Consider the following 18,209-nt stretch of genomic DNA (forward strand, 5'->3'; position numbering starts at 1 on the left):
GGGTAAACAATCGGGACCGGGAACACGGCAAAGAAAAGTTATCAGGCACAATCTGACATCAAATAATCTCGAGTGAATCCCCCTTTCTCCGTGTGGGGAGAAAACACTTTTTTTTGTCCCTCCTTGTTTGGGGGGATTGGGGGGAGTTCCGGTCGAACGCCCTCTGAATGGACTGTGTGCCAGCGCTGTGTGTGGTCGAGCAAACGGACAAGGAATCGCATCTACCGTGGCTGTTGGGATGAGGATGAATGCCTGGTGAGTGAATAAGGAGGAAGGGTCTGACAAGTACCAGGCGAGATTCCGGTGGAGATGCTGATGAAGGACCAGTCCGTAAAGAATGGCAGAACAACAATCATCCGCCGAGGGAGAAAAGAGAACAATAACGTCATTTGTCGTTTCATGTCCAGTGCGGCCGGACGTTTCAACTGACAACAAAAGGCAATTTGTACCACACAATGCACAACTGGCAGCGGGGGAATGCTCGTCTCCCACTCTTCTGCTCGGTCGGGGCTTCGTTCGGACCTCGGATGCATAGCCCAAGGTTGGTCTCGGACTGATCTGCCTATCTGAAGCACAGACAAAAGGGCATACAGCGCTTTTCTGGGTGAGTTCCTGATTGGTGTCCAGGGACGGAGCTTCTTGTCCACGATAAGAAGACCAGGATCCTGGTTATTAACCTTTTTTGTTCCACAGCAGCAGCAGACAGAAGACAATAAGAATACAAAGACTCAGACACGGGGCACGACACTCATTTGTGTTTCGAGAACACATACGCTCCATAGCGACTGTTCGAAAACCCTCTTTGTTCCTCGTCAAAGGTTCCACAGCATGTTCTGCATTCCGTCATTCCTTTTTCGATTGGAAGGGACACAAGCCACCGCCTCTTCCACACACGCAATAGCAGAAAGGAGGGAAAGGAATGGAATGGGGTGGGGCGGAGTGGAGTGGAGTGGGTGGGTCTGGGTCCGTCATGTGTGCGGAGTCTAGGAGGCAAGAACGCAGGAAGGAAGTACCGTCTGATGAGATCGGACCAAAGCGTGAGCCTGAGCATGAACGCACGTACCGGAAGCACGACCCAAGGACATTCCGAACGAACTATCTGTATTACACGACCCTGAACGCCGAGACAGATTCGCTCCGAGACTTTTCTTGTCATCGATGATGAGGTAACAGCAAAGGCACAGCAAGTCTCCGGAAAGGAGGAGGATTGATTGAGACGTGAAAGAAGCTTGGAACGAAAGGCAATTCCTTTCCAGTGAAATCAGTATCACCACACTCCAATCAGCTCAAGGGCTTCCTTTCCGTCTCTACCTCCCACGCCAGAAGGGCAAGAGGCTTGATTGATCGTTGTCCTACCGCAAGAGATTGACACCAATCAAAGGGATCATCATGAGATAGAGGCGGCGAAATTTGCTGGGGAGATCCGACCAAGGAACGCATATTGGGAGCGCAGGAGGATCCCAGACTGATGTAAGTTTCGAGTCATAAGTCATTGACACTCGTGCTGGGTCTGTCGATATCATCGGTCTTCTTTTCTCATCGAGTGTCGCTAAATCGCTCTGTCAGCACATCTCACACCTATTTGTATTCAGCACCACATCTCGACCCACACACCACCAGTCCTCACCATCTGCTGTATCTCTGGCTGCCATCACCGGAGACACATCTCACTAGCAGTGTATCTTGTCAACTCGTCGCACTTGTCGCTCTTACCGTCGATCGATCGCGTGAGTAGTGTCATTCTTCGCGACGCGCTTGATTGAAGGATGAGTCAACTGCTGATCTTGTCGTCTCCTAACATCATCACACATCGCCACCCGCTCACCTCCACTCCTGACCCTATTCATACCTCACCTATGCCCGCATGGTACCTTGCACGCATGGCACTGTGACCATCGAACATTTTGATCGCGATGTCTGGCTTTCCGAAACCTTCGCTATACCCACATATTATGATATCCCAACTTACCAATTTGTTCGGATCCTTCTCCATTTCACCGTCTCTTCCACATCTTTCCATTTTATTCTCATCGATAAATTGGTCTTCACTGGCCACCACAATGATCGCATATGCACACCCCACCTCGGCAACACCGTCGATCATACTTGTGAAGATTGCAGTAGCAAGAGACTTGTCCTGCACAGATCAAGGTGAGTTAACTTATATGTTTGAACGAGAACAAGAATAGTCAAAGGAATGGTTGTCCCCTGTCGCAACGTCTGGACCTGGTGATCGGCTGTCCAACACCGGTGTACACAGGAGTCAAGATCACCGGTTTCCGAGGTCGTCTCGCGTCCTTTTATATCAACTGCGCGTTTGGAGCTCGGCCGACCGGAACGGATGATTTTGGGGTCGTGATTCTGTGTCCGAGCGGAACAACGATCAAAGAGGCTGATGGAAATTTTCATCCCCTGTGGTCTCATCATCAGTTCAAGCCCAAAGGTTCCGTCGAAGTATCAGCATATCCTCGCGGTGTTGCACGACTTATTGTCCATCGGCCAGCCACGGCTTGGTACGGCTCGATCTCTATAAGTATCTTGCTTTCGAGTGATTGCCTGTGACTCTAGACGTTCGATCATATAACACAAGCTGCCCGGGCTGGGCATCAACCTTTCCGATTGAGAGACCACCCAACTGATGTGAGTAGTATCCTTTTTCCCGACAGTCCACTTCCCCACATCTCAGCGAATAGTAAACATGGTCGATCGTGGATATGTGGACCGGGTGGACCGCTGCGGCAGAAAAGACGGCTGTTGTGCAGTCCGGACGAGAGTCGTGGTGGAGCCGGGGGATTTTGGGGAAGATCCTGTGTTTCAGGTGGACGAGATCCTCAATTGTCATATGCTAATCTGGAATCTGATCCTTCTCTCCTCTTCCCCCCATCATGCAACCCGCCGGCCTTGTACGCTCCAAACAATTCCTCAAATTCTTCGCCGTCACCGTCATATCGCCGCCGTCGTCTCCTCAACCCCGTGTCATCGTTCACCACCCCATAAATCGCGACTGTGCCTGCCCCCGTCGTTACTCATTTATTGTACGCCCGTTGCGTGCCGCCAAACACAGCCACTGCCGGTTTGCATCGTCCTACCCAGGTGCGAAACCCTATATAACCGCTCTCTCTATCTCAATTGTCTTTCTTCGTGATTTATCTCTCAGCTTCACTACGAAAAAGGAAACCAAAGTCAACCTGGTCTCTGTGCTTGATTCCCGCAGCCTTTATCAACTTGTGGATCACACTCGACAGAAAGATTCCCGACGGAAGAAGCATTTCTCTTTCAACACCCTCCTTTCTCCAAAAGATTATCTCGGCCACTTCATTTTGGACACGTCGTAAACACCTATACACCCGCCTACCTTTCTTCACGTAAAATCTTCCTCTGTCTGAGGGTCTGAGTCGACTTGTTCAACATATAGAGCGGCTCTTTCGGTGAAGATTCCATAGAGTCACTGTAGAGATCAAAAGGTATCAGAATCTTTCCGAGAAAAAAAAAAGAAAGAAGAAATAACACCACAGAGAGGTACTTGATAACAATGGACGTACTCGACGTGAGTGAACATTCCTTCATTTCTTTCTTCTCTTCATTTCTTTCATCTTTCCACCCGTAGAAGTCTTCACACCTCCTCCAGCTTCTCTTCAATTGATCGTGCCCCCTCCTCCCACTTCAAGGCCAGGTAGTTGCCTATCTTCAGCCTCTGTGCTTTAGCGTTGCGCGTTCCATCAATTAAAAGCTTTGTTTTCCTCCTAAAATCGCTACCAAAGGAAACTGACAATCGTTCTTCTACTTTTTCCCATTGACGATGTCTGCTGTCGACTTACATGTCTCCCATGATCACATTCACAACGTACTGGATACATCCTCCTCACACCTTCCATCCGATATCTGTCATTGCCCTTCGCAATCTCCGTTACCTCTCAACTCTTCTTCCCCCGATATATATGTCGAAACACTCTCATCGATACTTCTCGCTGCTGATTGTGAACTCCTGGACTGCGAAACATCACCTCAACTCTCTGTTCTACCTTCCGGACACTCCTCATCCTCTTCCTCAACTCTATCTGATTGTGCTGCAACGCCTGTCGCCGATCTACAGCTTGTCAACGACAACAACTACGTGGGCGATGGCCGACCATTTGTTTGCAAGCTACGGAACTGTCAGAAGTCCTTTGCTAGGAGAAGTGATCTGAAAAGGCATGAGAAGATCCACACCAATGAGAGGTAAGCTCAAATATTCGAGACTTGAAGATCACAATAAGCTGATACCAACCCATAGGGCATTTGTCTGCCACTATCGAGGGTGCGGAAAGTCTTTTATTCAGCGCTCTGCCCTGACGGTCCACATTCGTGTGCAGTGAGTTGACTTGATCTGCTCTTTAGTACTTTAGTTTTGCAGGCTGACCTGTCAATAGCACCGGAGAGAAACCACATCATTGCGAAAATTGCGAGAAATCTTTCGCCGATTCGAGTTCACTTGCCCGACACAGACGTATGCAGTACGTTTTCTTTAGCTCGCCATCGAGCCAAACTTCATACTGACAGTGGAAAGTAGCACTGGGAGTAGACCGTACAAATGTACCGCTCCTGCGTGTTCCAAAGACTTCGCCCGCAAAAACACCATGATCAAGCATTTGAGAGGTCAACACCCCAGTCTGCCTGTGCCAGCGACGCCTTCGGTCAACTTGCCCCGTGACAATGCAAGGAGAATCACCGGTCCTCGAGCTGCAGCGATCAAAGGCGTGTACCCCAGCTCGGCAGTTGATGTCAGCAACCACTATCAGGGTGCTTCTATGGCATGTCCTCCGCACCTCCCCCCTCACGACTTCACCGCCTCTTACTCGCCAGGGAGGGCAGGGCTTTCCTTCCATAATGGACTTCCGGGATCTGTTTTCGGCGGAGTTTACGGCGGACACCCTCAGTATTTCGTCTCGAGCTCCGGAAACGGTCCGTACAAGTCATATGTCGACCAGGCTTCACAAGCGCAGCTCACTCCTATCTCCACCAACGATCCTCGCTTCACCGGAATGTCGCCCCACCGCTCCTTCGGACAACAAAGCCCCTCCACTCCTGGCGGAGTCGGCTCGAGCCCCCCGAGCAAGCAACAGCATGAGTCGCACGCCGCTCAATTCGATGACAACACTGCCAGCGCCAACGTCCTTGGTGTCGGGTACAAGCAGTATGCTTACTCTGGTCACCCGCTCTCTCGCTTCCCAAGTGACACCTCGACTGTAAGCTCCATTGGAAAGCAGAGCGCCACGAGTGGAGGGAGATCCTTCTCCACTCCAATGCACCCACCACGCTTCCACCCTTACGCGTCAAGCGGGCTTGGTCATGTTGGAGGCGGGTTCCACCCTTCTCAACTGTCTATCCCTCATCCGATCAGTGGAAAGTCACAGCTCCTCCAATCGTATCTTCCGACGGCTTCTCCGAACAAGTATCTTCCCGTTGTTCGACCTCAGCCCCTTTCTTCTCCAGCTGGCTCACCTACAGAAGAAGAGAGGGATGATCCACTCGTATCTCTATATGATGGTCCTCAAAGTGCAGTATCCCAACCTCCTCAGGGTATCTCGGGAAGTGCTCCCTTTACTGCAATTGGCCATCAACATTACAAGCCCCACTTTCCAGGCGCTATGTCACATAACATGTACTCTCATGCGCAAATTCAACGACTCAGTAGCGCTCCGCCAAACATGCAGAGGTTCAATTCGCTGCCAACTATCCCTACCGTTGGATCTTTGAATCAAGCTCCGGCTTACGGCAATGATGAGGAATTGGCTTCAAACACTGTGGAAGACTACCGAGCTCTGGAGCAAGAGATGATTAGCCGAGAGGTCTCTGTCAGACCGGAAGAGTCGACGATATCGAACCCGAGTGAGCGAAAGCAGATTGCATTGAACGGCGAGAACTACCAGCACGTGTTTGAACCCACCGAATTATCCTTGCATGCGGCTGGAGACGACAAGAAGAAGACTCCCTTTTGTTCGAGCGCTTCTTCATCTTCAGCTTCGTCAACTCTTGTTTCATCATCGAGTCACACTGGGCCTTCTTCCACCACCCTTCCTCCTATCTCTGTGTTATCACAAAACGTGCACCCGATGGCTCTGACTCCTATCAACACCAACGGTTTCTACCCCACTCCTCTAACGCCTGCCAATAGCTGGATGCAAGAGCACATGAAGCCTCACGGCCTCATCTCCCCCTTGGTGTTCAACCCTCGAACTCACAGTACGCCTTCGCTCGTTCATCATCGCGAAGGGCAGGAAAACGACTCTCCTGAGCAGGATACTACTCTCACGACTCCCCCATTGATGCTCGCGGACAGAAGGCAGAATCCGTCAATGTCCCATGTCGGACTGGGTATCGCAAACGTCCATTACGACACCCGTGAGACCGACTTTGCAGCCGACCACCTGCATGGATATCCTGATACCGACGAGTATGCTCCGACGGAAGCTGATTCGCGACCAGGCGACGGCGAGGATGAGATGATGAGTCAAGAAGAGTCAGTCCAGAACGACAGCGATGACGAGTTCGTGCTTGGAAGGAGACCCACGAAGAAAAAGGCAAAGAAGGGAAGTGCCAAGTCGAAGCGTGGTGCTGCTGGGGCAGACGCTGTGAAAGCAGCTGCCAAGGTCGCATCGAAGGCGAAGGGCAGGAGGTCAATCCTTTAGAAATAGTCAACGGATCTGAAAACATACACGCTCAACGACATCATCAAAACGGAGACCTGAGTCTCTGGAGATACCCGAATGATCACTTTTCACTGCGACGAAATATATGACGAGGAGGGATTGTATATAACGAAAGGAAGTCGATGAAGCTTTTTCGGTTTCATTCAAATTCAGTAGCTAGAAGGATCACTGATCGCGTTTCTCTCTCTTTCATTTTCCATTTTCTATCTGATCATCCATCAACTTCCGCCTTGTTTCCCTCAAGGTCACTTGGGGAACTGGGCTCAGGAACGATCGTGTACTTGATCCTTCATTTGTGAAAAGAGAAAAACGGCTTTTAGACATTTTATACTACCACCGGTAGTCGTAACCCCGACATGCAAGATGACCCTCGAACATGAATGAAAAGAGCAGATCCCAGAAATCTCATGTCGAGACGAGACGTGATGGAAGGAGGCGACATTTGAGCGCTCAGCACTGTGTCCTTTCTAGCTCAAGTCCAATTAACTTACCGCCACTGATCAAGGTTGACTTGCGTGATTTCATTCAATGAATTGGATTCTATGCATATGCAAGACCACAACGCATCTAAATATGAACACCTACACCTCATTCCTCTTCGTTCAGGACGGATGATAGATCGTCATGTCCCGATACCCCGTCGTTGTCTACATGTAATATCGATCACCGATATGGCCCATACCTAATACGGTCAGACAACATGAGCTCCATTCCAGTTCACTGAATGATCAAGCCGATCCCACTGCTTGTTGCCGCGCACAGAGGGAAAAGTGACTGAGACGTGGGGAAGAGACTGAAGGTGTGTAAGAAGACTCACCAGGCGATATGACCCAAGCTCTCTTCTCCCCAAAAGCACCATCATCACCTCTCCTCTCTCTCGCTCTCGAAAACTTCAATTCCTCCATCTCCCTCTTGATCGGGACTTTGAACCTGTCCGCCCCCAGCTCCTTTTCACTCTGCACTCCTTCTCTCTGATCATCCACTTTCTCCCTTTCGCCTTCCAATCCACCGGTCGTGAGATCCCCATCGATCAGACGCACAGCGAAATCCGCTTCGCCGGCAGACTCGCCGAGGACCAAAGTCGATCGATTGTATGGGATGTGCATCTCGTCTAAGCCCGGGTCGATGGCGGCTGTGACGATATGGATGGACGGGAAGGCTCGGAGGACGGAATGGATGGCTTGTTTCGCGATCAGGTAGGTGAGGAAGATGATATTGGATTCGAGAACACCATGGTCTAGTAAGACCCGAATGGCCATCACTGATCCCAAACAAATAGGTTTCTCATTAGCATCACTGACCAACATATATCGTCCGGGAGGTGACTCACTCGCCGCTGCACCTGTACCCATCTGCGAATCCAGCAAAAGCACTTTCACCTCCCCGCTCGTTTCGGTCGACTTGATGCTGTGTGGGAGATCACTCTTGAGCAACAATGGTTCACCAGTCTTCGGATCAGATTGAATCAACATTCCTCCGATAGGAATGTCTCGAATGACCCGTCGCAGACCGTGTGAGAATGGACCGCCCGAGCGAAGGATAGATACGCCAACCAGCTGCTGATAAAGGGGCCGAGGCAAATCAGTCAAGAGCTCGTTCGTGGACCGAGCAGTTGCGATTGAACTGAAGGAGCTACGCACGTCGTCCCCTCCTGTTCCCTTATAATCTACACCTAATGGCGTTTTTACGGTCTTCGGCTGACATGGTATCAAAGTCAAAGCTTTCTCTACCACGATTGTCGATAATCTATCCGCGTAAAAGATGAAGTCCCCTCGTGATGTTGTCCGATCGCGAAGTATGGTCATAAGGCCCTGGAACCTCAAGTGGGTTAACTCTGACACGGAAGTTTACGCGGGGAGTGTCAGAAACCTGCTCACCAAGAGCTGATTGGTTTGTTCGAGTAACACCACCTGTTTATCTGAATGCTCCTCTCCCTTCGATGACTGGACCTCTGCTTCGTCGTCTCCCATCTGAGCTAGCATCTTGCGGAAGCGTAGTGATCGAGTATCAAGCTGACGCTTGACGTGAGTAACAAGAAGCTCGATAGCTAGTTGGTTGGAGGAGCCAGGGACGATCTGTGACACAATGAATCCGCTAAGTCTCCCATTCGCGACACGACAAACGATAGAACTCACGATATCCGCATATCGCGAAGACGGCTGGACAAAGTTATCATAGCTGCTTTTCACGAATCGGAGATACTAAGAGACCATCAGCAAGAAAGTCAATTTGTCTTAGACTCGGATATGAACGATCGCACGCACCTGATCTAGGATACCATCTACGTCTCTTCCACGCTCTTGCACGTCCCGTTTTATCCGTCTCGCCAACATCAGATCCGAGTCGCAGTTCTGATTTTGACATCGTCATCAGCTTTGAGTTGGTTGATCCACCAAGGAAGCCTACCACGAAGACTTTCAGATCATACAGATCCCGTAGTTCTGGTGACTGCAGAGCCATAATACCTTCCCTGAGTCAGATAACTGTTTGTGAGCCACAAGCGGCCCCGTCGTGATAAAAGCTTTCGAGCTTACACGATGATCACGCTTGCACCGTAGATATACTTTTTCTCGGGCATTCGTTCTGTCAGGATGTCAGAGAGCGAGCTAGCCTCCGGGGAAATGAGCACTGACGATGATGGACGAAGGAATAGGTGGGGATCTGCTCGAAGGACCAGTCAACCACGTACAACCGCGACAAGGCTTCAACATACCTCGGTAGCTTTGCCTTGCTTTAGGTCCATCAAGCACTAAGCGACCGACGAGTAGTCAACATGCAGCGTCTGGTGACGTTTCGCTTGTGCCTCACCTTGGCAAAGAGACTGGAATCTATCGCATCTGGGTGGTCTGTAGTGGAGATCAGTACAAGGTGCATAGGGCAGGAAAATATACCTACCAAGATCCAGATCATTATTGAATGCTAGCTCGATCTCTTCGTCTGTATGCGCGTTATAGAACGAGTCTTGGGATAAAATAAGGACTGTAGGAATGTAATTCAAGGCGGACAGGATAGCGCGTGCTACTGATGTCTAAAGGTATCCCAAGCTCTCCGTCAGCTCGATGCTCGACCGATCAACCGCCCATGCTCACTGTCAGTATCGGCCATAGAAATAGACTGTTTACTGACTTTTCCTGAAGCGCTCCCTCCCGCTATTCCTACAACATAAGCCTCTATGTTCTTCCCGTCCGGACCGTACCATGGTGCTCGACCATGAGAGACCATGACCTCGTTCTTGGATCCGGGCGCGCTGATCCAAGATTGTAATTGTGGTCGAGGATGCAGATGGTCCGGATCATGTTGATGTCTCGCCATGATTGTTGACCATGTAGGTATGTCACACGGGAGTGTATCAGATCTATCCAAGGTGGTATGTGATGCAGCTATGTACGTCTCTTCGGGTCAGATGGTGTAGCTGAGCTAGAGCCAAGACAGGATGATGATGGAGTGGCAAGCTACGAAATCGAAACAGCAGTACCAATAACCTTTCCTCTACGTGGTTCGGATGGGAAGCGATATCTGGCCCGGTGCCCCGCTTTTCTAGTCACGTGGGTGTTCACTATTTGTTGAGCGCATTTAATCCTGGACCCGGTCGCGCGCGTTGAACGATCATTTCGTGTTTTGTGTCAACAATGTAACTCGCTCGATTACAGACTACTGGACAGTCGTTTGGTGATCTCTTGTAGCTGACCATCAATGATCCGTGACGACCCGCTATAACATTCACCAGACAAGACGGAATCGAATCAAGTCTCACAAGGGCCGGCTCGTAAAGTAGGACAAGGACCACGAGGCTCGGGCGAAGAATTACAGCAATGGACGGCGAACCACCTCAAGAGGAGGATTTCTCTCAAATTCCTATAGTGGAGCGAAGTCAACACAAGGTATGTTCAACATATCGATCATTAGAACGGAAAAGACCAGAGGCTCAACATGATGTCCTCTTTAGAATTGGAAAGCTCGATTATCCGCGTACACCGAAGTCATCTCCAGATCGGCAAAGACAGCTTCAGACACAGATCCGTTTTTTAGACCATTTGTCAACGATGGAGCGTTACTGTAGGTGTCTCAGATTCCACTGGAGTTGATCATCTATCCTAACCAAATCTCTTCTCACATTCAGGAGGAAATGGTGTCTGGATGCGAATGCAGTAGCCCAGGAAAAGGGCATCGAAGCCGTTTTGGCGATCGTGCAATATAGCGGAGAAACGAGTGCCAGGTGAGCGAGGAAGATCCTCTTACGGGACTGAATCTACTGGCTGACCCTGCTGGCTGATCTGTAGATTACGATCCGATGTGGTACCAGCAATAGTAGAGAAGGCCCTGGGGTCAGCCCGAGCGGGTACGAAGAAGAAGGGAGCGGATCTGTGCAGCAAGTTTGTCGAGGTGGAAAATAGCGGTGAAGGGGTCATGGTGAGTGTCGTCATACTCAGCTGGGTGAAAAGCGAGACTAATGGGAACTAAACTCTCCTCAGACGGATCTTCTGGCTGGTTTGGATGCCAAATTGCCTAAAGCTGTTGCTGGGGCGATCACAGTCCTGAAGGAGATTGTAGAGTGAGCACAAAAATTCAGAGGCATTGCGGTTCTTGCTGAATTCTTGTTCTAGATCCTTTGGTACAGCGACAATGGGTAATATCAAACCCCTGCTGAAATCGTTGTCGAAAATCTTCGCCCACTCGGACAAAACTGTGCGAGCCGAAGGCACCTCCCTTACTCTTGTCCTTTACACCTATCTCGGTCCTGCCCTCGTCCCATCACTAGCCGATCTCAAACCAGTGCAGATGACTGAACTCCAGAAAAGCTTCGACGCAATGAAGCAGGAAGGAAAGGAAGGCACAGCCAAACCCACTAGGTGGACGAGACAGGTTCAGAGGGATAGGGAGGTTGCAGCAGCCCTCGGAGGTGATGAGGACGGGGTCGGTGCTGGGGCAGAGAGCGAGGCGCCCATCCCGATAGATCCCAAGTCTTTACTCGACCCGGTTGATGTGCTTTCGAAATTCCCCGCCGACCTAATGGAACGTCTTTCCTCGACGAAGTGGAAGGACAGATTGGAATCCTTGGAAGAATGTGTCACAGTTCTGTCGCAACCTCAAAACGCCCGAATAGCCGATAGCAATGTTGACGCTTATGGAGTCCTCGCTCAAACTTTGGGAACCAAATGCAAGGGTGACGCCAACGTAAACGTTGTTATCGAAGCGACAAAGGTCATCGATGGGTTAGCGAGAGGTATGGGAAGACCCTTTGGTAGATATAGGCCTGCCATTATGCCTGGATGCATGGAAAGGCTGAAGGAGCGGAAAGCCAATGTGGTGGAAGCTCTCGGCAAGGCTCTTGACGCTCTCTTTTCTACAGTGGGCTGTCTTTTGTGTAAATAACGCCGCGGACTGCTGATTTCAATTCAAATTGTAGACGACATTATCGGATTGCGTCGAGGACATCCTCGCTTCGCTCAAGTCCAAGAACCCTCAGGTCAAAGAAGGCACACTCCGATTCTTGCACAGATCGTTACAAACCACTCGAGATGCACCTTCGAAAGACCAGATCAAGCCTCTGGCCGAAACCCTCGTAGTGCTTCTTGGTGATAGTGGAGAACCGGTTCGAGCCACCGCTGCAGAATGCCTGGGCACACTGATGAAAATCCTGGGTGAGAGGGTGTTCAACCCGTTTATCGAGGGTGTTGGGGAACTTCAGATGGCAAAGGTGAAAGATGCGTTTGGGAGAGCGGAGATCAAGTACAAAGCTGGTGGAGTTGGAAAGCCTGCTGGTAATCCTGCGGGCGGAGCTCCGAAGGCTGCACCTAGTGCTGTCAAGAAGGTGGGTCAGATTATCGTCTGAACAGAGACGGTGGACGCTCACCCAGCGAAGTCCATATCCTCCAAATCTGCTGCCCCTGGCTCTCCTCCGATCAAGTCTTCGGGCAAATTTGAGGGGAATGATCTCCTGGATGAATTTGCTCCTCCTGCGCGAGCTCCACCCGCAAGATTCGCTCGCTCTGGCGTACGTACCAGGCGGACTCTCTCCTGTGAACAATCACAAAAGGCTAACAATCTTACCTAGGCTGCCAAACCTCCGCCAAGCACTTCTGCACCGTCGTCTCCGCCAAGACCGTCAGCTCCGCAGATCGCAAAACGGCCTCCTCCTGCGACGGCTGCGGCTGGCCCTTCCAAACCTCCTGCTAAGCCAGCCGCCCCTGCATCTAGCAAAGCTGGTCCTTCCAAAAGCCTCGCAGCGCCTCCTTCTGAGCCAGTCAAGTACCGATACACCCCGGAAGACGCTGCATCACAAGCTGTGGACAGCATACCGGCCGATTACCATGCCAAATTAGCCGATGGCGCTTGGAAAGTCAGATTAGAGGCTGCCGAGGAAATGGTCAAGTGGATCGGAGACGAAGGGGGTGCACAAAAAGTAGACTCAGAGGTACTGATGCGTTTCGTGAGCAAAACACCAGGATGGGGGGAGAAGAATTTCCAAGTAAGCTCTTTTTGGCGTTACGGTCTATGAGCAGCCTACGCTGACCCTCGACCATCCGTAGGTATCTGGAAAGCTATATCAAGTCATGGCATTGATGGCAGAGAAGAGCCCTACGTTCGGTAAACCTGCGGCAGCCATTGCTATCGGACACCTGACGGATAAACTGGGAGACATGAAGCTCAAAAAACCAGCGGGTGATGCCTTGACGGCGTTTGCGGAGAGAACATCACTTGCGTTCGTCCTTGCTCAAGGTATGTTGATCAGCCAACCACCGACTCATCTCCACCGACCCATCAGCTGACCATTGTACAGGATACGAGCCCATGACGAAGCAGAAAGCACCCAAAGCGCAGGCCGATGCACTACTCTGGATCAAGCAACAATTGCTCGACTTCGGAATCGCAGGTATCCCTTTGCGGGATCTTATCGGTTTCGTAAAAGCTGCACTGGGATCACCGAACGCCCAAGTCAGGCAGAGCGCGACGCAATTGTTGGTGACCATCAGAATAGCCGTAGGAGCGGGTAAGTCCGACAGGCTACTTATGTGGTAGTCCTTCTGACTGATTTGATACGCTCAGATATATCTGGCTTCCTGGAAGATCTCAATCCACAGCTCTTGACGACCATCAACTCTGAGTTTGAGAAAAACAAGTCTGCAACACCTCCCGAACCGACGAAATCTCAAGCAGATCTTCAAGAAGTCGCGTCTGCTGCGCCAGGCAAAGCAGGTGCCAAGTCAGGAGGAGGTGACCCTCTAGATGACCTGATTCCTCGAGTGGATCTTGACAAGCTCGTAGCGTCCACTACGGTTCTTACCGACTCGAAGAGTGATGCCTGGAAAACAAGGAAGGAAGCTTTCGAGGCGCTGGATGGATTGCTGGATGTGAAGTCGAATAACAGGCTCAAAGCTAACATGGGTAAGCACATTTCAGACAGGGACGTGCGAGAAATTGTCACTGACAGTGTTGAAGGCGAAATTGGGAGTGTTCTGAAGAAGGCAATGGCGGATACAAATCTTGCTGTCAAGATGCTCGCCCTTGGTATCACGTCAAAGATCGCCACAGGCATGGGTCAACCATTCGACAAGTATACGAGACTCCTGGTGGCTCCGATAGCAAGCGTGTGTGCTGATCAGAAGGCAAGTACACGATCTGCTGCCCTTGTGACCCTCACGGCCATTGCCGACGCGATCGGCGGTCTGGACAGCATGTATGTTGGACTCGGTGCAAGCTTAGAGTCAACCAACCCTGCCCTTCGAGCTTCTGTCCTAGGATGGTTAGCAGAACGATTACAAGCGGATCCACCTCCATCATCTGCGGACATGTCACCAATGGCGGGGCCTATCATACGCTGTCTGGAAGACAGAAATGGCGATGTGAGGAAGAACGCAGGCACGATTCTGCCATTTGTGGTTGCAAGCGCAGGGTTTGAGTATGTCATGGACCAGACTTCAAGCCTCAAACCTGCCTCCAAGGCCACCATTGTGCCACTCATCAACAACGCAAAGGTCAATGCGCCTGCTTCATCAACGTCACACGCAGCTGCAGCGACCCCTGGACCTGTCGCTCGAGTGGCCAAGTCTTCGATACCACCACGAGCAGCTCCTGGTAGTCCAGCACCCACAGCAGCCCCATCGCTTCCCAAACCGTCCGGTGTTCCGGCTCGATCGCTTGCTATGAAAGCTTTATCATCTGTACCTTCCGCTCGACCTGTATCGTCGTTGAACTCCCAAGACGATAGACCGTCTGGCATCCCGAAGTCCCGTATGGCTCCACCTCGGCCTGCGTCTGCCATATCCTTGGGAGCTTCAAGTGCTTCCTCTACGCCCACATCCGCACGAGTGATCCCATTCCTGACCAATGCTTTCGAAGCTCGAACCACCCGACTGAAGCGAGACACTACACGGTGGATCCTTGATCCGTCACCGAAAGCTTCTGCCGATCTTTCCGAATACCTCCAACATCAAATGGAACCGCACGTCGCTCATGAGCTGTTTTCCTTGCTGTTCAGCAAAGATCACCGAGCCGAGGAAGACTTTATGGCTGGTCTAGCAATGATAAGCGAGTTCTACGATATCAAGACCTCAAAGTCCTTTGCGCTGGAGGAGGAGGAAACACATGCTTTGCGATCGGCAAATGTGGATTTGGCTCTCAAATATGCCGCGCTCAAGCTGTTGGGAAACAACACCCAGCTTGCGAATAGATGTTTGGAGGTGATCAACCATGTGGTCGAGACTATGCCGAAATACAATGAGCGATTCTCGGATGCGGAAGCCAAGTTGTTTGTCCCTGCTCTGGTGTTCAAGGTACGTACACTCAGTCAGGAATGAGAAGAGTAATTGCAAAACGCTGACATCGTGCAAATTGTGCAGCTTGGTGATGCTAAATTTGGACCCAAACTTGCCCCAATCTTCGAGTCCCTCGACAAGGTCATCGCTGGTTCGCAGGTGGTAGCTCTACTCGTACAATTCGGCTTGGAGGACAAATCATCAGGCAAGACTTGCAAAAACGAATCACTTGCGCTGATCGAGAAGGCTTACAAGAAGCGAGGCTCGATCCTACGGACGAGAGAAGATAAAGGTTTCTACGAGACGTTGGCAAAGTGTATATCAGATAGTGGAACAAGAAACGCCGCATTGAGCGTAATGGCGTGAGTCGGATCCTTGTCAGTAAGGTACGCTGGGACTGACAGGTACCGCAATTTGCTCAGACTCCTACAAATTCAAGGTGAATCTAAGAGCTTGCATGCGGTCATTGAGGGAATGCCGCAATCCGCAAAGGATATGCTGGCGAATCGACGAGCTACAATGGCTACGAGCAAATCCGGACTCGCAGCCCCCCCCACGGCGAAAGTTTCGGCTGATGCTCTCGCTGGTGACGCCGCTTCGCCAAGGGTGAAGCGAGCTGTAGGCCTTCCGAGCCCTCGCATCAATCAAATGCCTAGAGCAGAAGCTCCGGCTGTGGATTCGCCGAAACCGGCTGGAAAAACAGCTTCTCTTAGTACACGAGTTCCTCAATCTCGTACTGACTCGCCTGCGCAAAGACGAGCCCCTACTGGTCTGCCAAGGGCTGGCATAGTTGCCCCGAGTGGACACAGTCTTCAACGCCCCACAGATGTTTTTGGTGGACGGTCAGCTGCTCTCCAACCTTTGAATCGTGGGCCTCTCCCACGGGCTACACAAAGCAATGGTCATGGTCACAAGCAAGATGTGGTGACCGCCATCAACGAGATACGTCACGATGACCTGGATCGATGTGTGGATGCTCTCAAAGTGATTCAGCACATGCTTAGTGCAACCCCTGACTTATTCACCGACAACGTTGGAACTCTTGCCGACACTTTGATAGATGAGATGGAGTCCGCATTCACTCCTCCCGACAACTTGCGGGATCCGCAATACTTCCGAGTGGTCAAGCATCTCATCCAGTCGTTTTCTGGGCTGTCGTCTTGTCAAGATCTCATGCGGCAATTGAGCTACGAACAGCTATATGCTGTCTTTAGCTGCCTATCGATCCGACTCGTTCAAGCCGATAGGATGGGAGGCTCAATCCAGGACATGTCACGTTTCATCAACCTTGTCTTGGTGCAATGTTTATCGACACCTGATAGACTGCTCGTTTTCCAAGTGATGTTCCGACTGCTGTTGGATCTCACGCGAGACTTCTCAACCACGAGGCCTGATCCCGAATCTGAAAGATCAGCTCATGCAGATCTGGTCATCAAATGTCTTTGGAAGAGGTGTAAAATACTGGATGACGACTTCAGATCGGGAAGGCTGAAGCCTGGCCCAGTTCTGGAAGTCTTAGAAGAGTTCATGCGAGCAGTACCGCCCCAGGAATACAGGAAGAGGGCAGCGATGGGAATTGCGTTGGGTGACATGCCATTGAGGACTGTGAAGACGATGATACAAAGGTTGTTGGGTGAGAGCTGACCTGGAAGTCGATGTCGCCCATGTGCTGATGATTGCTGTCGTAGTGTACACGAGAGAAGCGGATTTGGAGATTTATGATATACTCCTCAACCAATTTGGCGATGATGCGGCTTCCACTACCGTATACACATACGTTTTCAGACTCGGTGAGTCGCTCCATCGTCCACCGCTTGGGAGGCTGGCTGACCAATTTCATGCGTAGCTGGACAAGAAGCCTCCCGACCAGCTAAACCTCCCCTTCAAGCAGTTCACGAGGATCGACCGGCTTCAGCAGCAAGTCATAATACCGCAGTGTCGGCTGATGCTCAAGTTGGCCGATCGGCGGGAGTGTCTGGGACCACAACACCTGCAGAGAACAATGCAAATGGCAGTGCGGAAGAGACAGTGGTGGAGAGGATGGTCAAGAATCTCAGAAGTGGAAACCAGACTGAGGTGAGTAGGGCAATCGCTTCAGATGGTACAAACACGAGATAGTATTGACTCTCGCATATTCAGCGTCTCGATGGTTTTTACGCCTTCATCAAAGCAAACCCTGACAAGGAGGGTGAGATCAATGCGGCGCTTTCGTCTCACCTCACCCCTACCTTCCAAACGTACGTCCGGAGAATGCTTGAGCAGAGGAAGAACAATGAGAATCCTTGTGAGTGTCACAATATCCGGGCTGCTGGATTTTGAGCTGAAGGTCATATTTCACCACAGCTCCTTCGCGAGCTGAGCACTCGGCTTCTCCGATGCGCTCTCCTCGATCGGAATCGATGCCAGCAGCTCTGAAACCCTTACCCACGATGCCTCGTAAATCAATTGGTCCCAGACCTTCAAGTTTAGCACTCAACGTGGACAAGAATGCTCCCCTCGATGATCAACTGGCGCAGTACAAGAATTTGTTCAGAACTCAAGCCTTGACTAATTCCACAAGGGAAGATTCGGGGTCTCCAGAGAGCAAAGAGAAGCAGCAAGGGCAGGTGTTGGCGGAGATCCAACCTCAGGCTGTGTCTAAAGGTCAGCTGGGTGGAGGAATGAGAAGTGCGAGAAGTAGTGATGTTGATTGATCTTGATATGGCGTAGGAGGTATCTTCCTTTAGTTTCAGTCTGATTTTGGTTTTGGTTTGGGTTTGGGTTT

At 51.0% G+C, this 18,209-nt stretch overlaps 3 protein-coding genes across 3 annotated transcripts; 2 read left to right on the forward strand and 1 right to left on the reverse strand.

Annotated features, from left to right (window-relative positions):
- Positions 1-3,532: 3,532 nt before the first annotated feature.
- IAR55_003312 (uncharacterized protein) lies at positions 3,533-6,668 on the forward strand (the record flags this gene model as incomplete). The annotated part of the gene is made up of 5 exons (XM_066946419.1): positions 3,533-3,547; positions 4,094-4,218; positions 4,274-4,351; positions 4,410-4,493; positions 4,550-6,668. 5 exons carry the CDS (start codon positions 3,533-3,535, stop codon positions 6,666-6,668), a joined length of 2,421 nt encoding a protein of 806 aa, XP_066802811.1.
- A 668-nt stretch (positions 6,669-7,336) lies between these two features.
- IAR55_003313 (uridine kinase) lies at positions 7,337-10,001 on the reverse strand (the record flags this gene model as incomplete). Its single annotated transcript, XM_066946420.1, has 14 exons — positions 7,337-7,371; positions 7,507-7,950; positions 8,020-8,248; positions 8,330-8,500; positions 8,567-8,764; positions 8,825-8,890; positions 8,954-9,040; positions 9,096-9,159; positions 9,224-9,272; positions 9,323-9,350; positions 9,403-9,438; positions 9,498-9,535; positions 9,585-9,717; positions 9,816-10,001. 14 exons carry the CDS (start codon positions 9,999-10,001, stop codon positions 7,337-7,339), a joined length of 1,764 nt encoding a protein of 587 aa, XP_066802812.1.
- A 500-nt stretch (positions 10,002-10,501) lies between these two features.
- On the forward strand, positions 10,502-18,138 carry IAR55_003314 (uncharacterized protein; the record flags this gene model as incomplete). The annotated part of the gene is made up of 19 exons (XM_066946421.1): positions 10,502-10,570; positions 10,636-10,745; positions 10,810-10,905; positions 10,970-11,099; positions 11,162-11,241; positions 11,294-12,038; positions 12,097-12,501; positions 12,553-12,684; positions 12,745-13,158; positions 13,220-13,409; positions 13,471-13,680; positions 13,737-14,075; positions 14,130-15,463; positions 15,530-15,807; positions 15,868-17,078; positions 17,134-17,235; positions 17,292-17,521; positions 17,585-17,729; positions 17,789-18,138. 19 exons carry the CDS (start codon positions 10,502-10,504, stop codon positions 18,136-18,138), a joined length of 6,570 nt encoding a protein of 2,189 aa, XP_066802813.1.
- Positions 18,139-18,209: the final 71 nt, after the last annotated feature.

The sequence above is a fragment of the Kwoniella newhampshirensis genome, chromosome 6 (assembly GCF_039105145.1).
Source record: "Kwoniella newhampshirensis strain CBS 13917 chromosome 6, whole genome shotgun sequence".
Taxonomy (NCBI): Eukaryota; Fungi; Basidiomycota; class Tremellomycetes; order Tremellales; family Cryptococcaceae; genus Kwoniella; species Kwoniella newhampshirensis.